This window comes from Nematostella vectensis, chromosome 1 (assembly GCF_932526225.1).
Source record: "Nematostella vectensis chromosome 1, jaNemVect1.1, whole genome shotgun sequence".
NCBI classification, from domain to species: domain Eukaryota; kingdom Metazoa; phylum Cnidaria; class Anthozoa; order Actiniaria; family Edwardsiidae; genus Nematostella; species Nematostella vectensis.
In genome coordinates this window covers 21450752-21470852 of record NC_064034.1, presented here as the reverse complement: position 1 = coordinate 21470852, position 20101 = coordinate 21450752, and the positions used below count along the sequence as shown (strand labels likewise).

At 39.6% G+C, this 20101-nt stretch overlaps 1 protein-coding gene and 1 long non-coding RNA gene across 2 annotated transcripts; one reads left to right on the top strand and one right to left on the bottom strand.

Moving 5' to 3' along the window:
- Positions 1 to 3265: 3265 nt before the first annotated feature.
- On the top strand, positions 3266 to 18750 carry LOC5518255 (5-aminolevulinate synthase, non-specific, mitochondrial). Its single transcript, XM_032362878.2, has 10 exons — positions 3266 to 3536; positions 3627 to 3668; positions 8739 to 8840; positions 9321 to 9479; positions 10358 to 10592; positions 10702 to 10886; positions 11355 to 11605; positions 11783 to 11954; positions 17364 to 17554; positions 17846 to 18750. The coding sequence occupies exons 1-10, from the start codon at positions 3377 to 3379 to the stop codon at positions 18146 to 18148; spliced, it is 1800 nt and encodes a 599-aa protein (XP_032218769.2). The 5' UTR covers positions 3266 to 3376; the 3' UTR covers positions 18149 to 18750.
- LOC116601964 lies at positions 4053 to 5333 on the bottom strand. The gene is made up of 2 exons (XR_004290230.2): positions 5007 to 5333; positions 4053 to 4521 (listed from the first exon to the last, which is right to left on the bottom strand). It is a non-coding gene; the product is annotated as an uncharacterized LOC116601964 (long non-coding RNA).
- Positions 18751 to 20101: the final 1351 nt, after the last annotated feature.

Below are 20101 nucleotides of genomic sequence, written 5' to 3'. Positions count from 1 at the left end.
GCGTATCAGAGGGAGGGTCCCCACCCTGTGACTAGAAGAGTTCGACTCCGGCTGACCTCTTCTTTGTTAGTTAAGAAGTTTGTAATTTGTGTGTGTGTGCGTGAGTGTTAATAGTCTAACAGCACACTGCTCCTCGTTAAGTGCGTCTAGCAGCAAGTGCATGACAAACGCAACTGCTTGAATGGTCGATTTTCCTAGCGCGAACTGCTTGTGATCCACGTCACGGAGGATGCACGGTACAATCATCGCCGCAGTAAATAATTACATTACTTTCGCCACTTGACTTGTCAATGAAATGGTCTTACATCGTTTTCAATTTCACATGCTGGACGCTGCTTGGGTAAGGGGCACACAGCCGCACGCTTGAGTATAGCTGGAAGGGACCCTTCGCGAACAGAAGCGTTATAAATGTCTGCGATGATCTGATGATAGGCGCGAGTTCAAAAGCGAATTCCTTCAACACTTTATTAGGTCATCGGGCCCTGGGGCTTTCCTAAGCTGAATCGACCGCAGAGAAAGAGACGCCTTTCTGGATGTAACAAACCATTGCTATGCCTGCGGAATCCCAGACAGAGGAGATAATTCAGATGTAAGAAATACGAAAAAGGTGTTTATTCTCTCACAAAGTTCCTGTACCCAGTAGCTAGTTGGGAGTACCACCGCTTTTCGTTACATGACGCCCAGGACAGCTTCTTGATTTCTTTCCACCACCTGCTTGGGTTGGATTCCTTCAGTTTAGCGACCTTCAAGTTGCTGTAAAATATTCCATTACATTCCTTGATTCGTGACTGCATCTTGTTGCGCATACTTTTGAATTGGGCCGAGTCCTTCCCAAACATGCTTAGATACTTTTGCCTTTTCGATATCAGCCTTTTATTATCAGTGGTGAGACAAGGCCGGTTAGTTTCATGGACACGAAGAATTTTAGTGGCAGATATAATTCCACTGCACGTATCTAATTCAAAGACATTGTCCCAATTAAACGCGCTAATCAAACGTCCAAACGCTGTAACAGCGCTTTCTCTCAAGTCACGGAGCTGTAAATGGCCTAACAAGGACAGAGTAGTGGTCGCTCCGGCCAAGTTTAGGTAGTCAAACGGTAGCGGTAATCAAACGCCAAAACGCTGTAATAGCGCTTTCTCTCAAGTCACGTTACAGAACACTCTTCTTGGATGGTTTAATTGGAGCTGTAAGTGGTCTAGCAAGGACACATAGTGTTCGCTCCGGCCAAGTTTAGGTAGTTGTTCGGGTGGTGACCACACCTAGGGATAACAAACTATCCAGATGATCTCTTAAGTATTTGTCAGCAACATCTTGGATATGGTAGCCCGAGTGTCAGGCCCTTTTATCGTTTCCTATGAAGTATATACAATCACCTGATACTCGGGCTATGGATATGGTGATATAGAAGGTTGTTTTCATCAGCTGTGGCGTGGGGAGGATGGTTTTACCCACCATAAGATGGACGTTAAGGGTGTCTAGGGAGGCGCCAAGACCTCAGCTGGAACCACAAATTCTCCGATATTGCATCAGTGAGTTCAAGTTGTTCCATTCGCTTATGGTACAGAATTATGGATGTACGCATCAGCTATACCTCCGCCATGGGATGGTCTTTCCGCCAGAGGTTGTAGTTAGAAATTGCCACCGCTGTATCCGTGATGTTGTCGAACAAAATGTTGTCGAAGTCTCGGCACACCACAAGGTCGGAAGATACGAGTAAGGCAACAAGAATATAATTCCATTAATTTGTGGAAATGCGCGCTGTCTGATAGTTTTCCAACCGTTTCTTCGCCAAATCACGACGTGAAATTCCAAGTTTAACGGTCTAACGAGTACGTGGACGGTGAAGTAAATTCAGCTTTTTCCCTGTTTGCTTCAGGGGCGTAGCCAGGGGGTGGCCTAGGGGGCCCGGGCCCCTTTTAGTAGCCCAAAATACAGTAAATGTATGAGACATTATCTAAAATATAGGAGAAAATGCCTTGAAAGTCCCTTTTGGGCCCCTCCTGTTAAAAATCCTGGCTACGCCGCTGTGCGTTCTATGAAATTTACGTTTATTTCTGTTTGTTTCTGAGTATAATTTATCGCCAAGCGCTTAAGTGTTATCGTGGGAATTTAAGCAACTACGTCGGCGACTGAATGAAACTTGGAGTTTTCACGTTAAAGTTTGAAGGACAACGGCTGAATCTTTGAATTTTCAATTGTTTTTTTTTTTCGCGTTGCCGTTTTCGCTGCTTAAATTCCCTATTCTCTGTCAAGCCGTCCTAGCCGCAGTCTTCTTTTCTCAGTCGATTCCTAAAGCGTGCAATAAATCTTGGAGCAGGCTGTGAACAAGAGATTCCTTGCATTCATACATATTCACAGTGATAACAAAGATGTGTCACATGATATTTCACCAAAAGGTTTTTCGTGTATCACCATAAATACCAGGCCCGTACCCAGGATTTTTATTGGGGATGGGGGGGGGGGGGGGGGGGGCGAAATCCGAAGAAGTGGACCTAGTTTTTACGGGGGGGGGGGGGATTGGGGGGTAGGAGGGAGTTGATAAAAATCTGACAGCCGAAAAAATAAACAAAAATGGTTTTTTTATGCCTTTGCAGTATCTCCACGGGACGTTTATTGTCGGATTCGGCTACAACCAGAGTGATCTAGTGCTTTATAGTTTTGTCTACAAATAGCACGCTATTGAGAACCGAAAGTGGACCATCGGGTACGGGCCTGAATACCATGGTAGTTATACAGAAGATGAGCTGCTATTATACCTCACGAGAGGTAATTTTTTTTTCGCGATAGTCAGCGGTAGGATAGGATTTGATAAAATGAGTGGGTAAAAATCATGTTGGCGATTCTCAGTAGGGTTGAGCGCGTGTCAAACGCGCTTCAATCAGATACCGAGTCGAAACGCGATGGTGTACATTTTTGTTTCGTCCATATAGAAATAAAAATCAGAGTGGGATTTTTAGAGGTGTCCCTAACCTGGTCTTATGCGACTATCAAGTTAATCTCCAGATTTCTAAGGATAATTCTTTACAATAATTAGTTGGCTACTCTATTTTTTTTTTTTTTTGACTTTTTGATAGCTATTCTTAACTAGGCTTCAAACTTTGTTCAACCAATGCCAGCGCCTTTTTTTGGAAAAAATCTAAAAGAATAAATTTCTGAAGATGGTCTGCCTGTGTGGTGTATATTTCACCTCACTCACTAGTTTCATATTTGGGCATGTTGACCATATTTGGCAGCCGTCGTACTATAAACTCATTTCGATCACACACTGACTTGCACAACCTTCGCCGGTCGGGCTCAGGGAAAGTTCACCGAAAATTTATCGCCTGTCTAGCGGCCTGTGAACGCTTATTCTCTATCTACAACGCATTTAAAAATGGAGCTTGCCCGAAAGTGCCCATTTCTAGCTCGAATGCCGTCGACTTTTATCCGCAAAGCTCGCGAGTCTGTTTTGCTATCGTATGCGGAAACCTGCCCAGTGATGTCTAAAGTTCTCGACTCGAATATGACTCCTAATGTTCCCAAGATGAACTTAGGTTAGGAAAATGCTAACTAATAATGAAATTTAGGCACCATGTTTAATCGTTATAGTTGTTTCTAACTCATGTACTCGTGTGTTTCCACAGACATGCAAACTACTGGCGCTACATCGGCGACTGCAAGACAGGGTGAGCTATGATGGGGAATAACATTAAATTTACTTTTTATTTAATTTAAAATATGTTTAAAATATGTTGTTGTTGATTTTGTGAATATCTGTAACAAAGTTCAGAATACGATAAGAGAAAAAAATCACTGTTTGAGGTCTTCATGCTCAAGTTCACATGCGACTTTGTATGCTCATAAAAAATTGCTCCGTCATTCATAGAAGGCAAATTGAAAATATGATAACAAGAACGGTAACAGCAAAGACCGGCTGCTCGTTTAGATTTTTGTTTGCGGGTGGTATTTTGGGTAGCAACCACTAACTACTTCATTCATTATAGTGAATTTTATGATTCCTTTCTTCCTATAGTTTGCCTCGACCACACAGTGTGAAAAATTACACAATATTGCTACTGACGTCAGATGTTTAATTTCAATAGACAAATTTATCCGATGAAATCTACAGAAATTCATCCCGAACTCCGGATATCCTTGACTTTGTAAAGACGGGATGTCCTTATATCTGATCAACTCCCTGATCTGATCCTTTTAAGAATTTATTACAATTTGTACTTATATTGTGCACATCGAAAGTTTTGATAAAGTTTGATTTGTTTTGCTGTTCATTAACCATCACATTCATCAGAAATTTGCTATATGTGTTATAACAACTGAAAGTACAGAAGTTATTTTTTTAGATGTGTACATGTCTATATTACGTTTCTCGCTGTGTTTATTTTTTTCACAGGACAATGTCTACCGAAGGCATACAATCATTTTTGTTTTAAGGTCAACTTTAACCCTTGGGTGCATGCCATGTCTTAGCCATCATAGAGTTTTTGCAGGTTTATTGAAATTCCATGGACCACCATTAACCTTATAAGGAGATAAAAAAACAGCATGAAGTTTGGGTTATCCAGTTAATTCGATCATACATGGATCTAGTTTGAGCTACAGTATCAGAGTTAAAATGTAGTTTTCTTCAAACCAACACTGAATGCTCTTTCAAGAAGGCCCTTTTCAAGTGCAAGGCCAGATTCAAACATTGCGCTGCAGCAGTTAGAACTTAGAATAGGTACTCCCTAAATAGATTGCTCTAATAACGGGAGGGAAGTGCGGAAGCTCATTGTTTATTTGTACCAACACAAATACATTGGGTTCAAAGTTGAATCGGACTCTCGTCTCAACACACCAAACTCGATTGATTCAAAAGTGGTGATACACAAACAATTTAAGATTTTTAAAATAATTGAATAACAACAGTAGCCCAAAAGTGATAACTAGGGTCTTCGAGCTCTGGAAGCAGGGCAAACATCAAGCCAAATAGATTAGAGTTTTCTCTGCTTTAATATGCTACTTACCATCTGTTTTTCCCATCCCTCTTAATCCCACCATTGCTATCCTCCCCACTAAGAACTTCCTCAGTCCAAATATTATGTCATGCTAGGAGTCTAAGGAGGATGATGTTATAATTGGCATTAGAGATTATGCTCATTGAGAATGGTATTTTTTAATGAAAAGTGGTGACCAGCTCACTCCTCTCTCCATTTCCTAATTCTGTATCTCTTTACTGTCGAATCCGTTGTATCGCCACCCGCATTTACAACGATTTGTTTTGGTTTCTGTTCCGTCAGTAAAACAATTTTGAGCCAATCAGAGTCTCGCTTTGTGCACTTCCCTGGCTATCCTCTGGAAAAAAAAACAGACAGTGTCGCGACAAAAAGCCAGGCAACTGCACTAGGCGAGAGATGGCAAGAATCTGATTGGCTTAGAATAATTTGACTGGTGGAACAGAAAAAGACAAACACAAATCGATGTTTTGAAAATGCGGCATCGCAAGACGACAGTAATCTGTCTGGAGTACGAGAAATGATATGACAGACTTGATATCTGCTGTATGCATTCTGGGCCTTGGCATTGCACCAAGACATTTTTTTAGCTATTTTTAGAAATGCCAGACTGTAACTGTTTCAACTGTTGATGATTATAGCTCTTGCAGATGCTTAGGAATAGGTGAATAGGTGTTTGAATGTTGGTTATGATTAGGTCAACCATGTGATTCTTTGGAATGCTTTGCTCTCTGCGGGAGATTTACTTTTTAACACATGGAAAACGATAGACTTACCATATCAACCCAGCTCTCACAACATGATATGCAGGGAGGCGTTAACAAAGCTATTATCCCTTCCTGCTGAGAAAAAATCCCCTAGTCATCTCAAACGCCATCCTGTAAGGGTCAGGTGACCTTTCCCAGCATGGTTTGGCAGACGTCATTAACAAAGATACTGTATCCGTATCAAAGGAGGTCGCCCCAAGGCACCCTCGCCCCGATCACAATGAAAACCATCGCCCCACTCAGATGAACCATGTACTCGGCATGGTTCACAAGCGTAGAGATGGTAGAGACCATAATATAGTCGAGACCAGTTTTTCGAAGGGTACTTAATGACATTTATTCTCGTTTAGTGATCGAAACGGACTTTTTACGGACTTCGGAATCGTTATGAAAAAAAAAATCGTACATATAAACAAAGAAAAAAAAAACTCTAATGTATAAAGAACACCATTCATCTCTCTTTTAGCGTAAGAATTATTTCTCTACGATGATTATTCGCGTTATTCACTACCGAAAGTTGGCTCGATAACAGCAGTATTCTGCTACCGCGTTCTTTACTAACAAACAAGAATATTATCGTTGCTTCGTCTAAATCGTGTCGTTATTAGCTCGTATCCAAATTAACAGACCCATCTAAACCCCTAATAAAGATAGAACATCATTTCAGCTCTCTTTTAGCGCAAGTATTATTTCTCTACGATGTTTTTTTGTGTATTCGCCGACGAAAATCGGGCCGATTAAAGCGGTATTCTGCTACCGCGTTCTTTACAAACAAACAAGAATCTTATCGTTGCTTCGTCTAAATCGTGTCGTTAAGAGCTCGTATCCAAATCAACAGACCCATCTAAACCCCTAATAAAGGTAGAACATCATTTCAGCTCTCTTTTAGCGTAAGTATTATTTCTCTAAGATGTTTTTTTCGTGTATTCACTGCCGAAAGTCGAAGACTCGAAATTGGTCAATCGACTATCCTTCCATCAAATTGGCCAATAAAATAGGCAGTAGCGCCTTCCAATCTTGTTCCCGAAGAAATAACATTTGATGTAGTTATGCCTAGTTCAGGAACCATTATTGTTGTCTTTAAGATACAGACTGAAGCAAGGAAAACGGTGCGCTCCGCAAGAACAACTTCTCTCCGTTCGTCCGTTCTCCATTTTGTTTTTAAACGGCCCCACGGCTTTCTGGGATAGACACAGGGGAACCATAAAGCCTTTCTAGAATACATTTTTTTTTTTAAATTTGCGCATATAATGTTTTCCAACCTCAGCAAGACTGCTGCACTTCCATTATCATTATACGTATCAAATCAGAGATGCCCCTTGCACGTTTAAATACCGCTAATACTACTTTTATTTGGAATTTTAGTCAACCTGATTAAAAACTTCTAGTGTAACAACAAAAGGGAAGCCCCTGTGCTGGCCGGAATCTCGTTTTTATTTGTGATACCGCTGTTATTCCTCGCGGGCCTAGCAAAATGTGAGCCCAGAGAAACCGCTGGCTAATGTCCCTTATTTCTGGGAATGTACAGTACTGTTATCGAATAGTAAACATGGAAATTCGCCGTTGCTTGATCAAAATAACTACCGGGTGGAGAATATTCGCTTCTGCATGACTTTCTTGCTTCAAATGATGAAAATACAACGTATTGTTATCGAATAGTAAACATGGAAATTCGCTGTTGCTTGATCAAAATAACAACCGTGGTTGAGAATATTCGCTTCTGCATGACTTTCTTGCTTCAAAAGACTAATGTAGGGCAGTTGTTCTCTGAGTAGGGCGGTCGTACACAACTATGATGGGGCGATCGTTCCGCAATTCACGGTATCACCTAATTCGCACAGATAATGTATGGCATACTGTATTTACCTAACTCACAGTACACCAAAAACTGCTTTTCGACTCTGCCAAATTTTCATCTTTGATTAACTTCTTCAGGGCAGACTAAAGAAGGTAAATCGTTACAAGTTTATTTATATCAGAATGGTGGCACAAGATGCAAAAACATTACAACTGACAAAAACGCGCTTGTTCTAGAATAGCACGCTATGGATATAAAGAATTTACACATCTCTGTGGTTTCCTACTACAAATAAAATAGTCACTATTAAGACCCCGCTGGTAGATAGACTAAAGCCGATAAGCCCACTGACCTTCCCTTTCTCTAAGCTGAGCCTCAGAGTTACACTTATCTATAAGTTGTACCATAACATTATTAAGACCTAAATAATTGTCGCAATGAAAATGTTGATAGATAAGGTCATCCTTAACTCTCTCTCACCAACTGGTAGTCTAGGGTGCTATTTAACCTACTTTTGTTATTATTAAAACACTTCCTAAAACTATTGAAAGTAGAACCTATGTACTGCTTGCTGCAGATAGAGCAATTATTGAAATAAACAACAAAATCTGAATTACAGTCCAAGTCAAAATTAATGACATATTTCTTACTGGTACAGTAACCTTACTGCGAAACTCCCGCCCTTTCTGAAGAAAGTTACACACCCTACACCTTTTACCACCACTCTTCATATCAATCTCATGGAAACAGCTTTGTTCATGTATAAGCTAACAAACAATACCTTGCAAAATACTTTTGATTACCTAAAAACTACAAATGCTAATATCCATTCTCATAGCACACGAAGATCTCCATATTCCCCTAAAGAAAACAGCAGCTGGTCAGCAGTCAATATCATTTAGAGGCAGAAAAATGTGGAACAGTCTAAAATCTGAAATGAAAGGAAAAACAGTATATGTTCATTCAAATCTGCCATGAAAAAAACATTTCTTGAGCAGAACGCACTGTTCGAAGGAATTTAAGAATGTATTTTTTATTACTTGAAATTATTTATATGAAAATATTACTTTTATTTTTTTATTATTTTTTTCTATTTTAATAATATAATTTGATCTGATTTGAATGCTATCTATATAAAATATTAATTTAGACAATAACTTTTGGTCTTGATATTTACAGACTTTGGGGAATGCCCATTCATGAAAAACATTGGGACCAACCAGCTTCCCAGCAAGCATCAGGTTCACCAAAAACTCCCTGAACATGACCAGCAGATCAAGGGTATGATACGTTTGTTCTCAATTACCCCATTAAAACGGTGGTACTATCCTTGATGACACTGCTTACTTATACTACACTATGATACTTGCGCTTCGCATGCCAGACCATAGTGCTATCTACTGTGACACTGCTTCAACACTGACTCAAACTCACCAACCTAAACTGTGCATATCAGTCCTTCATGCTAATGAATTGCTCATTGAGCTTAACTTACTACTGGACAAATATTATTTGATTGATTTGCCAATACAGCCATCCCTCTTAAACAGGGCTATTGTTTACCATGGGTGGATCTAGGGGTGGGGTAAGTTGAACATCCCCCTCGCCCAATTTGGTTCCCCTGGATCCATCCCTGTTTTTCGCTGTACTTTAAAAAATATCCACTGTCGCGCTGATGAGGTGTCTATCGCAATTTGTTTTGTTTTAGACAGAATGCAGAGTTCTTTACTGGGTGATGATAACAATTTCATTTATTCCCAGGTGATGCTGATGTGATCATGGTTGATGCCCTCAACAATGTCAAGTCAATCAGTCTTGGGCTTAACACCCATGGCAAGATGGGGTTCTTTGCGGCTCAGCATCACATGTCTGGTGGCAGACATGTGATGTCAGTACGACCCATGACCACCCAGGCCTCAGGTAAATACTGTATGTTAACCCAGAAACCCCCAAAAAAACCTTTTAAAAGAACCTACAGTTAACACCTGCATATAACAACCTAGAGATCTAACTTTATCAGGATGCAGGGAAGAATGGGTTCTTATTAGAAACATTACTCAATTTTTTGTCAGAATTCATAACAAGAGGGAAAAGATAATGTGTGATGCGTTCAGGGAGTCCCTGGTACATTGTTTACTGTATTGTACAATGTGGGCTTGTTGTGTTCAGCATTCATTGTTATTGTCCTAGTGACTATTATTGTTTGACGTATACACCTGTTGCAATTAAGGTTGTCAGTGAAACGACAAATGGAAATTGCCAAATGGCAGTTCTACGCCCCAAATGTGCTTATGGGTAGTAATTATTTGTTAAAATGAAGGTGGTAAATAAACTCAAGCAATGCTAGAACCATATATTGATTACATTTAATGGAAAGTCATATGTTTTGGGATCCATGGGTCCTTTCATTCATAGAACTACCATTTGCTTTTTTCACTAACAACATTTTTTGAAATAGGTGTATACCAATTAAGGACCTAAAGAGCCTAATTGTTAAAAGGTACCCCAATTCAACAGAACCTACTCAGCCTGATATTGAAAATTCTACGTTGTTATATGCAGGTGTTTAACTAGCTCAGTAACTTTTCAGAGAGGTGGTCTATTCAAAATAAAAGTTTTCGGATACAATACAATACAATGATCTTTATTTACCGAGGGTAGCATATAAACCGAAATCCAGTTTTCTAACATATGGCATATAGCATATGGATGCTTGTTTACAGACAACCTTAATAACAATGTTTACCATAACAATTTTGGCCAGTGCATGTAGCAATAATATCTTTCTATCTAATCAGTTGTAGAAAAGAAAATGCATCAAGCCCACTTTGAGTATGAGAAGTTTTTTGAGGGTGAGATACAGAAGAAGAAAGCAGATGACACATATCGTGTCTTCAAAAAGGTAAACCGTCTGGCCCAAGCATTCCCCCATGCGCAGGAGTTCAGTGGTGCCGCAAATAAGGACATCTCTGTGTGGTGCAGCAATGATTACTTGGGCATGAGTCGGCACCCCGAGGTCCTCAAGGTGGCAAGGTGGGTCCAAGCTAATGTCCTTGGGTCTTTGAAAAGTTCAGATAGGCACTAAAGCTCTGTATATGAATAACCATTTAATAGCCTTTTTGTTTCTTTTCTTACTGTACAGAGAGACAATTGATGTCCATGGTGTTGGGGCTGGTGGTACTCGCAATATCTCTGGCACAAGTAGCTACCATGAGCAGCTTGAGAAAGTGCTAGCTCAACTCCACCAGAAGGAAGCAGCACTTCTATTTACCTCGTGCTATGTTGCCAATGACACCACCCTCTACACCTTGGGCAAGCACTTGCCAGGTGAGACACTCGGAGACCTGTACAAGATGTACATTAGACAATTCTGGGCATCCGGTAGGGGAGAAAAATAGATAAATAAGACTTAGGAAGTTAGGATGTAATGTATGCAAAATAGTTGTCGTGATGAATACGAGCTTGATGTACAGTATTTGTAATGAATGTTGTATATGGACATATAAATGCCTAATCATGAGAGTGCATTACGATAATTAAAGATATTTAAGTTCTTTTTGTGAAGCTCTGACAAGGTTTAAAAATGTTACCCAATGTTCTTACCTAAACCGTACTTACTAGACAGAAAGTAATTGGTGAAAACATTTTTAAAGGGATTTCAGGGTTTTTTTTTTTTTTGCACAAATGTGATCTACTGCAAATTTGAGTGATGCTACATAAAAATGACAAATTAAAAAGAGGCATTGATCTTTTACATTGTATTGCATATTTAACCTCTATTGATTGTTCACGCAGGCTGTCTCATCTTCTCCGATGCCGGTAACCACGCATCCATGATCCAGGGGATCCGCAACAGTGGGGCCAAGAAGTTCATCTTCCGCCATAACGACCCTGAGCACCTGGGAAAGCTTCTAGCCGCTGCAGACCCTGCTGCTCCAAAGATTGTGGCATTTGAGACGGTGCATTCCATGACGGGAGATATCTCACCAATCAAGCAGCTATGTGATGTTGCGCATAAGTATGGAGCACTGACCTTTGTAGATGAGGTACTGTTACCTGTTTTTGATATGGAGTACTGTACTGATTTGGAATCATTGTTGTGGTCTTGGTGTTCAGGATGTAAGCCTAGCCCTTAACTGGGTGTGTGTAGGTTCATGATGTAGGACTGTACAGCCATTATGGCGGTGGTGTGGTGTGTCTGACCCTTGACTTGATGTGTGTAGGTTCACGCTGTAGGACTGTATGGCCATCATGGTGGCGGTGTGGGTGAGCGTGACGGCCTTCTCGCTGACATGGATATCATCAGTGGTACCCTTGGCAAAGCATTTGGGGTGATAGGCGGGTACATCGCTGGCACTGCCTCGCTTATTGACACCATTCGTAGCTATGGCGCAGGTATTTCTAACTAACTTAACTTAGTTAATTATTTAAGTATAACATTTTGGTCCCTACAGCTCTATAAAAAGATTTTTTTATACAAGCAGTCTTTGTACTAGTACCGAGCGTGGTTAAATTGTTTTTGGTAGAGCTCTATAGAAAATTCTCAGTGAGCATAATAATGTTTATATGAACCAGCATCACGCAAGCGTAATAGTGTTTGTATAAACCAGCATCACGCAAGCGTAATAGTGTTTGTATGAACCAGCATCACGCAAGCGTAATAGTGTTTGTATGATAGTGTTTGTATGAACCAGCATCACGCAAGCGTAATAGTGTTTGTATGAACCAGCATCACGCAAGCGTAATAGTGTTTGTATGAACCAGCATCACGCAAGCGTAATAGTGTTTGTATGAACCAGCATCACGCAAGCGTAATAGTGTTTGTATGAACCAAGATCACGCAAGCGTAATAGTGTTTGTATGAACCAGCATCACGCAAGCGTAATAGTGTTTGTATGAACCAGCATCACGCAAGCGTAATAGTGTTTGTATGAACCAGCATCACGCAAGCGTAATAGTGTTTGTATGAACCAGCATCACGCAAGCGTAATAGTGTTTGTATGAACCAGCATCACGCAAGCGTAATAGTGTTTGTATGAACCAGCATCACGCAAGCGTAATAGTGTTTGTATGAACCTGCACCAACACCAACAGCGTGACTTTTTGCAGGAGCATGCGCTTGGACTGGTCACTTGTAACACGGGCTCAAAATAACACGCCATTGTTATTCGTAATTCACTATTGTCCGGGAATCACTGATGTACTTATGTATACACTCCAAATCTTGCTCTCAAAATGATTTTTTTTCTTAAATAGCTTTATTTCCCAATGGATTTTTACACCAATTGCAACCAAGTTTACCGGGAAATCTCAAGAACTAAAAATAAACTACGGAAGAATGCTTTTCACATATCTATGACAGTTTATCGATCAAATTGGTTAAATTTGTAAGATGGCCATTTCAAAGAATATTGGATATTTCCTCTAAAATCTGCTAGAAATCCAATTTCGTTATATATGCTTTTAAAGGATGTTTACAATATACATATCAGTGTTTATGTTACAAGGGAAGAACCTGTGGTACACGCTCAGTGTATTGCGCCAACCAAATAAATGTGATAGATTCCTGTGATTTAATTTATCACAAACAGTGAATCTAAATTCATTTAAATACTATCAAAATCAATTCCTACAAATTTCGATCTTTGTTAATTCACTAGCCAAATACTTAAACTTGAACAATATTTGTTATTGTCCTATTGTGTAAAATTCTACCAAATACCATCCCTTAGGTATGTAGAGGGCACACACCAGCATAGAGAGAGATAGGAAATCCACAGCAGAGTTAGCACTGAAATAAAATTTAGGAAAACTGAAAATTGCTAAATCTTAAAAATTGCTTTGACCACCCACAATGTGCTATCACTTAGGTGTACATTTGCTGTTACACCCATATAATTGTTTCCTTTGTTAATGACATTTATCATTTCATTTATATATGTGCAAAGTAAACAACAACTTCTATGCTATCATATTGTTTAAACAAACAAATTTTGAAGTCAAATAAAAGAGCTATAGACTTTCCAGACATGATTAGTACACTCTTTTTTTATAAGAGCGTCAAGCATGAGATTGCACAAAATTTTAAGAACATGCTAAGAACATGCCGAGGCTCAGATATCAGAAAAATAATATAGAGATTGTGGCACTGCCTAAAAGCGGAGCCAGCGTACAATCTATTTAAGCCATATTATATTAATCAATCAATCAATCTTTTATTGAATATTTTAAATGTATATACAATAAGGGAAAAGCCGAAGACAGAGGCTTATTAGGCTTAATACATATATGTATGTATATATGTAATGTGTAATGCCTACTGCACACTAGCAACATAAAAACATAACGACATGGGCGTGCGCACTATGTTAAGCCCGACATAACGACATGAACATAATGAAGTAAAAGAAAAAAACTCTTATGTCGTTGTGTCCATGTCATTATGTCGAAGATAAGAGTGCGCGCGCCTATGTCGTTATGTCAATATGTCACTAGTGTGCACTAGGCTTAAGTGAAGCCGTTCATAGAAGAATTCGTGATGCACAGGTGTAGAGTGGGATATGTATGTAGGTATATTTTTTGTTGTTGCTTAACCCGAAAAAAACTTGTTTGGGTGTATTTGGAGGTATCATAGATTACGGAACATTGAAGAATTGAAAACTAATTATAGTTTTTTTTTACAGCTAAATGGGTGCTTTTTTATTCTCTTCAACATTATAAACCATATCAGCACACAACACATTTCTATACATAAACATATTGCTTTTGCCAGTGAATGTGCTCCATACTTGCCTACACTGTCCAAATTCCCTTTCTTCCTTTCACATTGCACTACCAGATTTTCTTGACTTTTATAATTTTCTTTCAGTAAAAAGTGTAATAAAAGTTATTTGGTAAAAATTACAAATATTGGCTTAACAGTTTTATCAACTTTCTTTACTGTGTTTTTGTGGCTACTACTCTATTTGAATTGACACTATGTCTTGGGTATGGTTTGTTAAAAACACTGACCCTCCTTGAGGTTGTCCATGGACCCATATTGAAGCATCAGGGTGTCAAGGGTATGTACATCTGTTATTTTTGTGCTAAAACATAAAATAGGGCTCAGTCGAATTATTCTTTGGCGTAACTATCGCGATGGCTCCATGATGTTGACTAATCTCCGGCAAAATTTGATACTTTAGCGCAACGCAGTTTTAAAATATCATACGAGTGTACCTGGGCACTAGCGAAAGCTAAAGGTTCATGACATATGGCAATAAGTTTGATATGTTTGTTTATCTTCTACTTTCACGGACATATTTCTGCAAAAGAAAACTCGATTTAAAATCAGAATTTTTTAAATTGTAGCATATCTATCGGACTTCTTTCGTGCCAATATATATAATTTGCTGCGAGCTTTTGATCTCATTTTATGTATAGTTAAACATCCGCCCTTTTTTAGGTGCGACACTTTTAAGAGTGTAATTTTTGCATTCGAGGCTGTACAAATAAAACTTGTCGATAGAATTTTTTCTTACTTTCACAGATTAAACTTGATTATAATTACAACTCGCTAGCAAAGCGCCGTTTAGGTTGATATCTTTAAAGCCATCTAGAATTAACTTCAAACTTGGGTTATTTACCAGACCCTGCAAACGCGCATTCTTTGTTTTGTACTAGTACATTCAATACACATTTCATGTCTAATGACTTCCTGAATCCATTTTATGGGATAATTGACGAACAAAATAGCTAAATTACTAGTTAGGAGAGCCCCTCACATGGCTTCAACTGTAATCTTATTTGAGTGCTAGAAATATGTCGACGAAGCCTTTAAATTGAAGTCTTAATTCTTTTTCCAAACACATCGTTTGTCCTTCCGTCCATCGTTTGTACGTCCTTATATTATAAAAGTGTTAAGATGTGCCGATTTTCTTTCTTGGTTTTAGCCACGACGAAAATAATGCAAAAACTTTATCAACAATACTCACGGTGTCGGCCGCGAGTAGTTAGAAGAACAAAAACGCGGCAAAATTAGACGCATGGTTCCCGTGAGTGCAAATATAAAAACACTAAAAACTAAATTATTGTAAGTTTTGCTGTACCTTTCGGGGTTTTATTAAGTATGTAGCATTCTCGGATAGTGCTAAAATATATTCTTGTATAATGATTTCACTGAGGTGACGTTTTACGAAGTTATCGCAAATTGTGCTGGTTCCACGGGAAGGCGGGCGACACCACAGGGTACCCGCGCGATGACCAAAAAACTGAGTCGCATAGCTATATATATACCATTTCTCTATACCTATGGGGCTCCGCGCACGGTCTGCGGCCGCGCTGGCTCCGCTATTACTTTTTTAGTCCTGATGCGCTCTAAAATGCAGACGTTCTTATAAAAAAGAATGTAAGCTTACATAAGCTTATATATTTTTTCAAGGATCAATATCAACAACACTACAAAGACAACAAATTCTCTAGTTGTTTATTGAATTTGTTCCATAAAAATTTAATGACATTCAATGAGGGATAAAGGTATTTTGGGAAGTAAATAAAACTTATCTAAAGGAAGCATAAAAGCTCTAGCGGCCAAGTAGCTTATTCATAACACCACAGCGTTTTAAAATCAAAATTAAAATTAGTTTCATAATTGACCCAGATAACTTTAAAAGATTAAGCAATTTAGTTAAATACCTTTAGTTTATTCTTTTGTTTATTCAGATCACATCAAGGTTAGGTATTGAAGCTGTCTGTAACTGAAGCACATGTTCCTTCTTGAGCTACGGGTCTATACGCGTTGCAAATATAAAAACATAACGAAATGTGGCGTAATCAATCCAAGTAAGGACGACTTTCCACAATAACTTGATAGAAAGTAAAGCTATGGAGCAGTAAAATCGCCAATTGGGCCTTGATTCTGCACAAATACTTAAATCGTAGATGTGAAATTCTAAATTCCAAGATGGCGATACTTCAGCTTGCCTTCTAGTGAATTGCGATGACGTCATAGGCAGATATACTTCGTGTAAGGAAAAGGTCTCGGTAAAATCATAGTGAGTACACTAAAAAAATTTATACACACAGTGGCGGATGGGCTTCCTGGGCATTGCGCAACATTGCAGATTTCTCGGGACCACGAAAAAAAACAGTTGCATTTTATGACTGGGCTCGGTTTCAATTATTTTAATTTAGTGCAATTTCACAAATTTGTGACTAAATCACCGAAGTCCCGCCCTGCGAATCTTAGCTTGATTTCAACAGTTTGAGATAATAACAAACCTTTTACATCATGAAATTGCGTATATTCTTTGGTCTCGACCTTCCAGATTCTATAATTCAGAAATGTAATATTCCGTCCATGGCTTTTTGACCTGATTTATTCGCATATCCCAGAGATTCAAAAGTCGAGAAACGCAACATAAAATAGTCTAATTGCTAAACTAACTCTATAGATACCCTGCAATAGCATACTGACATAGACATCCTCTGAAAAGAGGCCTTCCTGCAAGCGTAAAGCAGATATTTGAGATCCAAAAGTTCACCATATCTTTAAACACTGCAAGTGAATCTCGCTATCCGCACTAGCCGCTGACTACATCGCCCCTAGACCTGGGATGTGATGCGCATGCTCAGACAAAAAGTCACCCTGTTTAATTCTGCATGCTCTACTTGTGCAGGGCCAATGTGTGACAATGTGAAAAACCTAAGAAACCGGAGAATTTCATGTTTTTGCTACCCAGACACCTGTACTAGCTATGGCTGAAAAAAAGATAGGATTTACTTTTTAAATGGTTTCATAATTTGCAACTGTTTGTTTGACCACAGGTTTCATTTTCACCACCGCGCTTCCTCCCATTACCGTCAAGTCTGCTATCAAGTCCATTGAGATCTTGTCCGGCGACGAAGGGAGAGATCTCAGGCGGGTCCACCAGTCTGTTGTCGCTAGACTGCGCAATAAGCTGGTGCAGCGCGGGCTACCTGTGGTGTACGCTCCCTCGCATATCATCCCTATCCATGTGAGTATGCAAAGCGACCACCTGTCAGGGGGGTGGGGTTGTTGCCGTATGGTTAGTGCGAGGACATGAAATGACGTCTCAGCAACCTTCTCTGAACCATGTGTTGCGTATCCCATCTCCCGCAACCTTCCAGTCTGAACTATGTGTTGCGTATCCCATCTCCCGCAACCTTCAAGTCTGAACCACGTGTTGCGTATCCCATCTCCCGCAACCTTCCAGTCTGAACCATGTGTTGCGTATCCCATCTCCCGCAACCTTCGAGTCTAAACCACGTGTTGCGTATCATTTCAGGTGGGAGACGCAGGGAAGTGCACACAGGTATCCAATGACCTGATGTCAAAGCACAACATCTACGCGCAGGCCATCAACTACCCTACAGTAGCGAAGGGCGAGGAGCGTCTCCGCATCGCGCCAACCCCCATGCACACGGAGCCCATGATGGAGCACTTTGCAGACGTCTTGACGCAAGTCTGGCTTGACAACGGGTTGGAGCTGCTCAACCAGACGTGCAGTAACTCGTGCGACTGCCAGGAACGATGCCTCAAGATAGACGAGCTAGTGTGTAACAAGTACGCCACTCCCGTACAGGCCTAGAACCACACCCATGGAGCTTGTGTGATACTGTAAAAATATTTAACTTCCATCATTCATACCACCTAGTTAGGTTTTTTTGTTACAGCACACGATTTCTTTATCGAATTCTTTTATATCTTTCGAACACTTTTATTTTCATTCTCGGAAACCCAAGTTATTCTGTCTTATCGCTAAGGATGTCAGGGACATGTGACTGGTTTTATTAGTTGTACTGGTTATACCTCATGGCTTTCACCGGTATGACTGGTTTGACCTGTTTCCTTTCCCTGTAACCCATTCACTGCAGGTTTGGTTTGTTTTCTGGTACGTGGGGTAGAAGGATTTCATTTGATTTGAGTTTTTCAAAGGAACACACGAGCGTACTTGACATGTGACTAGATGCAGACTGATGCGGCTTGCCATGGGTCACAGGACTTTCTTGGGGTACCTGTGGTGAATAAATCGGTCTTTGTCTCTGCACAGTTAGTGGGTTACCTGTGGTATCACACAAGCTCCAATGATAAGTGAAATGACATAAATGATCTCGGATTCTAACATAACCCATTCATTAAATTGTAATTGAAATAAGATCAATCTTATTGAAAATTAAATTATAAAAGCAACAGTGTGTTTGTGTGTTGCTATCACTTCCAAAGCAACAGTATGTCTGTCCCTTCGTATCCCTTCTAAAGCACAGTATGATGTCTGTTGTTATCCCTTCTAAAGCAACAGTGTATTTGTTGCTATCCCATCTGATGTCTGTTGTTATCCCTTCTAAAGCAACAGTATGATGTCTGTTGTTATCCCTTCTAAAGCAATAGAATGATGTCTGTTGTTATCCCTTCTAAAGCAATAGAATGATGTCTGTTGTTATCCCTTCTAAAGCAACAGTGTATTTGTTGCTATCCCTTCTAAAGCAACAGTATGTCTGTTGCCATCCCTTCTAAAGCAACAGTGTGATGTATGTTGCTATCCCTTCTAAAGCAACAGTATGATGTCTGTTGCTATCCCTTCTAAAGCAACAGTATGATGTCTGTTGTTATCTTTTCTAAAACAACAGTGTATTTGTTGCTATCCCTTTTTATCCCTTCTAGAGCAAGAGTATGTCTGTTGCTATCCCTTCTAAAGCAACAGTATGATGTCTGTTGTTATCCCTTCTAAAGCAACAGTGTGTTTGTCTGTTGTTATCCCTTCTAAAGCAACAGTGTGATGTCTGTTGCTATCCCTTCTAAAGCAACAGTGTGTTTGTCTGTTGTTATCCCTTCTAACGCAACAGTGTGATGTATGTTGCTATCCCTGCAATCAACTTTCCCACAATCTGGTACTATATAGGTGTCACGGCGTTTCCTAGGACCAGGCTATTTTTAGACGCGCGGACTGCACGCGCAGTCTCAGACAAAAAGATATGTTTCTATCTAATAATAATAATACATTTATTTGTAAAGCGCTAAAACTATGGATACATATTCTAAAGCGCTAAATAAAAAGAATCACAGGAAACAAAAAGTTACAAAAATGAAATATTAAACATTATAGGCTAGGCGGAACAGATACGCCTTGAGCGCTTGTTTAAAAGAGCAGTTAATTAGGGACTTCAGATAGGAGGGAGCGTTGCCATTAATGCTGTGGTGAACATAAAGCAGAATCTTGAACTGTATCCTAAATTCCACAGGTAGCCAGTGTAAGTAAAGCAGGACGGGTGTGATGTGATCAGACTTAGGTACTAGTATCAGACTTAGGTACTAGTATCGGAATTAGGTGCTTCAAAGGAGTTTTATCGAATGCACTACCCATTAATGTGGGAGTTCCTCAAAGCAGTATTCTCGGTCCTTTGTTTTTCTTTCTATTCATCAATGACTTGCCCCTTTTTCTCTCCTCTGACTTTGTTACCGATACTACAATGTTTGCAGACGATACCACATTTTTGATTTTCGGCCCCAGTGTGCCTGATGTTGACCTTAAGCTAAATAAACT